Consider the following 6,754-nt stretch of genomic DNA (forward strand, 5'->3'; position numbering starts at 1 on the left):
AAACAGTTAGTTTTTAAAAGTAACTTTTAAGGACATAAAAGTGTAAGGGGGGGGGGTTCAGCTGGTGGGCACCTGTAGATCCGCCCCTGCCCTGTTAAGTGGCTCAGTCTAAATATATTCCAAATAATTTTAGAAGCTGGGAATGTGTTTTCTAGAAAAGTCTTCATTTGTTAGCCCAAAGCTGTGAGATACATGGAGTGGGAGTGACAAGTTCAATCTAAAAAAGAAAATGCGTCCCAACAGTGCCATCTTGAGGCTGCCCGAGCTTGTAAACATTCCTTCTTCAGCCATTACAGCTGTTTGCAGATCCTGAAACGGAAATTACTTCTACGGTGTGCTGATGTATCATGTTTTCCTGCACGACTACTGATGAAAGGTTTTATCAGTTGCTTTCTGGAGTTTCTAAATCACAATTATCTTCAACCTTCAGAGTTAATCATTGCTTTATATAATCGGCGTCGGCGAACATCACAGGCAGCTTTCACTTTATAAAGCAAACCTACATCGGTACGATTGCCCTTTGCTTCATTTTGACCCGCTGAATTCAACTTTTCTGCAGCGACTGTCGACGAGCAGAAGATGAACCAAGGTAGCGGAACCCGCAGCGGGAAGACTTTCCTGTTCACGTCCGAGTCTGTTGGAGAAGGACACTCCGGTAGGCTAATGTGCTGTACTCATGTCTCACAGTGTAACGAACAATGTCCAGCTGGACATTCACACATGGATGTATCAGAGACACTTGGACATGTTTGGACATGCACACATACATTGTCTGTCCTTGTAACTCACTTACCACAGCCGTGATGTTAGCAAACTACACAAGTGTATGGAAGATCATTTTACTCAAAACTGATATTGGGGGCAAATAATGATGATCAATTAACACTTCGGTTATTTCCGTTAAATGAGAATATGAATGTTAAAATATTCAAAAATTTATTTTTGCGGCAGAATAATTAAATTTTATATCCTAAATTCAATTTTTTTTAAAAATATAAATAAAATGAGAACCTTAAATAATTAAGATGTTTTTTTATAACTAACACTAGAGCGTGAAATATAATTTAAACCAAAATTGAAATTAAATATGCAAATTGCCAAAAATGTGACATAAAAATTTATTTAAAATAGTTTTAATATTTAAACAAGATTGAAGCTTCAATACTAAACATACTTTAAACATCTTTGAAAAAAAAAGAAAAGAAAGCATGATAATCTCAAAAGGTGGGAGGAGAAAAAAAATTATTTATTGGAAAAGTTCAGCATTTTAGAAAATATGATAAGTGGTTTTCTTGGTATGATTAAGTATACAATTATGATGCAAACTAAGTAGCTTGTAGAATCGCCTTTATTAGCAGTGACTTGAAATAATCTATGACTTAATTTTTCATCATTGTGGAGGAATTTTGACCCACACTTCTTTAATACATCGCTTAGTAAAAATAAACATTGTTATCATATTTTACATATTATTATCCTTCTACAACATATCAGGATTCAAATTGAATACAAATCTGCAGAATGTATTTATTTTATTTCACTTTACTTTATTGTTGCCCAATTAGAATTTTTTACATACTGATTTTGTGTTCACAGATAAAATGTGTGATCAGATTAGTGATGCTGTGCTTGATGCGTACCTAAGTCAAGACCCTGACTCTAAAGTGGCCTGTGGTAAGTTTCCAGTTTTATTAGATTTAGTAAGATTTCCGTCAGGAATTCAACACAGAAATTCCAAATCATCTGCTATTGTTATGTGAACGATGAGATAAGCAGTTGGAGCATGGATCGTGATGTGTAATAGTACTAACAGATCTTTAGAGTGAATAAAGTTCAATTCGTTTTGAATGTAGCTGCAAAGGTAGGCTAATTTGGTAACTAATAATTAAACAGTGTTTGCCTTTTAGATCAAAGTTCAGGTCAGCATTTTTCTTCTGGGTGCCTCTTGGATGACGAAATAAATGCAGTTTCAGATAACAAACCATCTTCTTCCTCTCTTCCTGAGACTCGCTCACAGTATTCGTTTCAATTTTTACAGAATGTGTGGCAAAGACTGGCATGATTTTACTAGTTGGAGAAGTAACATCCAAAGCCACGGTAGACCTCCAGACAGTCGTGCGAAACACCGTTAAGAAGATTGGCTATGATGACTCCTCAAAAGGTAAACTATGGATGAAATTGGTATTCTTTTGATTACGTGGTTTTACAGAAAGTCAGAGTCAAAGAGTGTTGCTGATATTTTTTCAACTGTGATGTGCAGGCTTTGACTACAAGACCTGCAATGTACTAGTGGCTCTGGAGCCGCAGTGTGCGGAGATCTCAGACTGTGTGTTCGAAGGCAGGGATCAGGAGGATATCGGTGCAGGGGACCAGGTTCAGTATTTGATTTTCAGCCACCATGTTTGATTAAGTATTTTGGAGTTGGGGCTAGGATTAGGAGGCGAATAATAAACACGTTAATCCTTTTTTAATGTTTTTGGTTCAGCAGCAAAGGCCTAGGAAATTCATAAATCAACAATTTTGTAATTTAAAGATGAAAATATTGAAAAAAAGTCATAATTCTGATTGTAACTCTTTTGACATTCAAATACTGAAAACTACCCATAAGAAATGACGTCACAACTTTCATACATATTTTTGTGTAACTCTTACTGTTTCTGATCTCTTTAATGAAGTAGAACTATTTCTTCCCAAGTAAATTATTATTTACATTTTTTTGCTATAATATTCATAAGAGATTAATGTGTGTGTGTGTGTGTGTGTGTGTGTGTGTGTGTGTATCATGTAACCACACGGAATTTCCAGTTTTTCAGAAATCGTGAATAAACTGATGATTGGCGCTACTCCCTCGCCTCCCTTTAGAATTTTTAAATGGTGTATTCACCGAAGGACTGTTTGAAAAACTTGATTTTTAGCACTAAATAAAAAGGGGGTCAAGGCATTACCTTCACTACAGGGTTTCATTTACTTGGAATGACTGTGTAAGCTTATTTGTTGAGATATTCAAGTGGCAAACCAAGCAACAACTTATTTGCAAAACACTTCATATTTTTCAGAGACATAATTTGTAAATATTTGCAATTAAAGATTTGAATACAAACTTTTATGTAACTGTCCTTTCACCCTTAAGGGCTTGATGTTTGGCTATGCCACGGATGAGACTGAGGAGTGCATGCCGTTGACCCTGCTTCTGGCTCATAAGCTAAACTACAGGATGAAGGAGCTGTCGCGGAATGGAGAGTGTCCTTGGATACAGCCAGACTCCAAATCACAGGTAAGCTTTTTCACAAGGAAAATCTTGCACACTTCATCTTTTTTGTGTTTTTCCTGTAATATTATGGATGAAACTATACCCTCTCCGCTTTTTGGTTTCTCTTCTGTAGGTCACCGTGGAGTATCGAGACAACATGGGAGCCATGGAGCCCCTGCGTGTCCACACTGTGGTGATCTCAGTACAGCACAGTCCTGACATCACCCTGGAGGAGATCAGATGTAACCTAATGGAGAAGGTGGTGAAGGCTGTCATTCCTGCCAAGTACCTGGATGATAACACCATCTACCATCTGCTGCCGAGTGGGAAATTCCTTATTGGGGGTCCACAGGTTAGGAATGACTAAAGCTTGGAGGAAATTGTGATTTTCATCCAATGTGAGGGCATGAATGATATGCCTTTGACATTTTTTATACATCAACAGGGAGATGCGGGACTCACAGGACGTAAAATCATAGTGGACACCTACGGAGGATGGGGTGGGCACGGAGGAGGGGCTTTCTCTGGAAAGGACTATTCCAAAGTAGATCGGTCTGGAGCTTATGCAGCACGTTGGGTAGCCAAGTCACTTGTCAAGGCTGGACTGTGCAGGAGAGCTCTTGTTCAGGTGACAATCGAATGGCATTAAGGGGATCAACGTGTAAAGAAAGTATTTCACTGTTTATTCGCGTCACTGTTTTTGTGTCTAACATGTGATGATTGGTGTCCACTCTGCCATGCTCTTAAGATCTCCTATGCTATTGGTGTGAGCCATCCACTCTCCATCTCAGTGTTTCACTACGGCACATCTAACAGAGACGAAGACGAGCTGCTGCAGATCGTACAGAAGAACTTTGATCTGAGGCCTGGAGTGATTGTGAAGTATGTGCAGTTTGTCCTAGTTGCATCTGATAAAGATAAGAGATTCTTTTATTAACAGTGTAGCACTTCGCTTTTACAGAGAGCTGGGATTGAAGAGGCCAATTTACCAGGCCACTGCCTGCTACGGTCATTTTGGCAGGAAGGAGTTCCCTTGGGAAAAGCCGAAGACTCTGGTGTTTTGAGTTTAGTGTTGAGTGTTTTCTAGTTGTGTCCTAGTAAAGTCCGCTTAGTGTCACATAATCAATAATGTCTAAATTCACCTGTTTAAATGTCTTCTCTCTGTTTAAGTGTCTCCTCATTTCTGGCTTCAAACTGCAAAAGCAGTGGCCACCACCTTTTATAACAAAGATTAATTACTATTTTTTTAATTAGAAAAAAAGAAACATATTGATGTATTGTTGTATGATGGTTACTGTAAAACATCTGAAGATAACTGTCACTTTTATACACACTGTCAAAATTCTGAATCTATATCTGTACTATACATTTATTGATTAAAAGGCTGCAATAAAAACTGACTTTTATTATAATATCATGTAACACTAATACACTAATTTGAAATACTTCTTCACAATGCACTTAAAGATGGAGTGACCAATAAAGTATGATCTGTATCATGTAACCACCCACAAATATATACAGATACTAACCAGTCTGCATATTCACTCTAAAAAAATGTTGCTTTGGCTCTACCAAGTGGACATGAACATCCATCTACTTTTTCCACTTACCCAACTCCGGGTGAACTTATCCCCGACATAGGGAGACAGCCATTCACAGTCCCATTAACACCTATGTGCACGTCTTTGGACTGTAAGAGGAAGCTCGAAAAAACATGCAGGGAAGAGGGTGAACATGCAAACTCTACACAGGAAGGCCCCAGCTGGCTCCTGGAGTCAAACCAGGACCTTCTTACTTCTTACTTAGTCCACAGTACCAACTGCCGCGCTGTCCTGGTTATGAACAGTCAAACAATCATTTTGAGATGCATGGTGAGAACAAACAGTACACTGGCAAGGATACCTTGTTTATTATACCCGTTGCTAAATTCCAAATGACTCCACGAATGGACTGATAGTGATGTTCTGCAGATGCCATGCCTGGAGATGGCGCTGTTGCATCATGTGTGGGCTGGACTGACCCTTTGGCCTTGTAGCCACTCTGCTTTGTGAGTAATGTCCCCCAGAGGACATCCTTCTTGTTGATGCAAAAACATGACATACACCCACAGAGTGAACACTTACATCGGGTGTTTCCATGAAAGTGCAGCGAACAGAGAGATGAATAATACCACCATGTTGTCAGATTTCAGTCCAGAGGGGGAGTGAGTTGGAAATGTGGGGAAAAGAGAAAAACATTCATTTAGTGATTCTGACTTTTAAGTTCATGCAAAACTCCCTACATTTTACCATGCAGCTAAAGAACAGCCAGTTTGCAGCAAACTGGATGAATTTAATGGTTGGGAAGTGTAAAAGCTGAAACTTATGTTTTTTTTTTCTTTTCTTCATTTTTATGATCACTGTGCCAAAAAGTATGTGAAAGGAAATCAGTCCAGCGAGGTGTGCAGAGGCATGAAGCAGCCACTCTGTCCTCAAGTACAGCCTTGTTTATCTAATGTGTCATCCATGCTAATGGAGAGAACAGGAGGATACTGGGTAACTCGTTATATTAAACCTTTTAAAACAATTAGACTATCATATTTAAAGGAACATAAATCTTAATATTCTGTAAATATTAGCTTAAAAATCACAGAAATATGTCCTCTTGTAAAACAATTTATCTGAAAAGGACGTCTTTATCTTTATATCTTCAATACAAAATTATACAATATTTATAATCAAGGAGCTAAATTAATTTGCTGAAATCTAGATTTACATATATTGGATTTATTTATTTAGTCGTTTTTTGTTAGACAGAAGGACATAAAAACACTAACAGTTGCAGTAAGCCAGGTTTTATGCATTGTGTAAACAGCTGATTCTACCTCATTGCAACATGAGAATTTTGCATAACACACTCTAAATACAGTGTTTAACTTTTCTTTTATACTAAAAATTTATAATTAATCTTTTGCACTCAGTTTTTAGCTGTGTTGAAACATTAAACTAACAGGTATTGGTAATATGACTGTATTTAGCTTTTGTGGTATTATTTTGTCACAAGATTTTTTACTATTGAGTTTAGTTCAGTGGTATATGCTTAAATAATTTTATTTCTGTTAAATCACTAACAAAAATCCTATTCAGTATATAAAAAACATTTATTGTATTTTGTATTATACTGTAAATGGTTTTTAGTCTAAACCTTAATAGTGGAAGTACTATATTGGTAAAGGTTACACTCACGTGTGCAAAAGAATTTTTGTGATTTCCCTTTGATATATTTCAGAGGTGTTAAAACGACCGACTTTAGCCTTTATGCACCTATAACACCTTATAGCATTTTTCATTAAATTTCATAGTTATAACATCTAATTTGTATCCACAGCACCTGAATATTACTGACACTTTATTTGGCACATTTTGCTAATACTCTTTTACTCTAATACGCTTTTTATTTTTAGAGCTGGCCAACTGATGTTGGTCCATGTTGACATGATAGCATCACTCATTTGCTGCAGAT

General features: G+C 37.2%; 1 protein-coding gene across 1 annotated transcript; it reads left to right on the top strand.

The window, feature by feature from the left end:
• The first annotated feature begins 244 nt into the window (after positions 1–244).
• mat2al (methionine adenosyltransferase II, alpha-like) lies at positions 245–4,650 on the top strand. Its single transcript, XM_084935886.1, has 10 exons — positions 245–376; positions 560–655; positions 1,597–1,674; positions 2,039–2,161; positions 2,261–2,373; positions 3,131–3,274; positions 3,384–3,602; positions 3,696–3,878; positions 3,999–4,132; positions 4,212–4,650. Exons 1-10 carry the CDS (start codon positions 370–372, stop codon positions 4,312–4,314), a joined length of 1,200 nt encoding a protein of 399 aa, XP_084792012.1. The 5' UTR covers positions 245–369; the 3' UTR covers positions 4,315–4,650.
• The last annotated feature ends 2,104 nt before the right edge of the window (positions 4,651–6,754 follow it).

The sequence above is a fragment of the Perissodus microlepis genome, chromosome 7, assembly GCF_051167445.1.
Source record: "Perissodus microlepis isolate ML-2025 ecotype Zambia chromosome 7, ASM5116744v1, whole genome shotgun sequence".
Lineage (NCBI taxonomy): Eukaryota > Metazoa > Chordata > Actinopteri > Cichliformes > Cichlidae > Perissodus > Perissodus microlepis.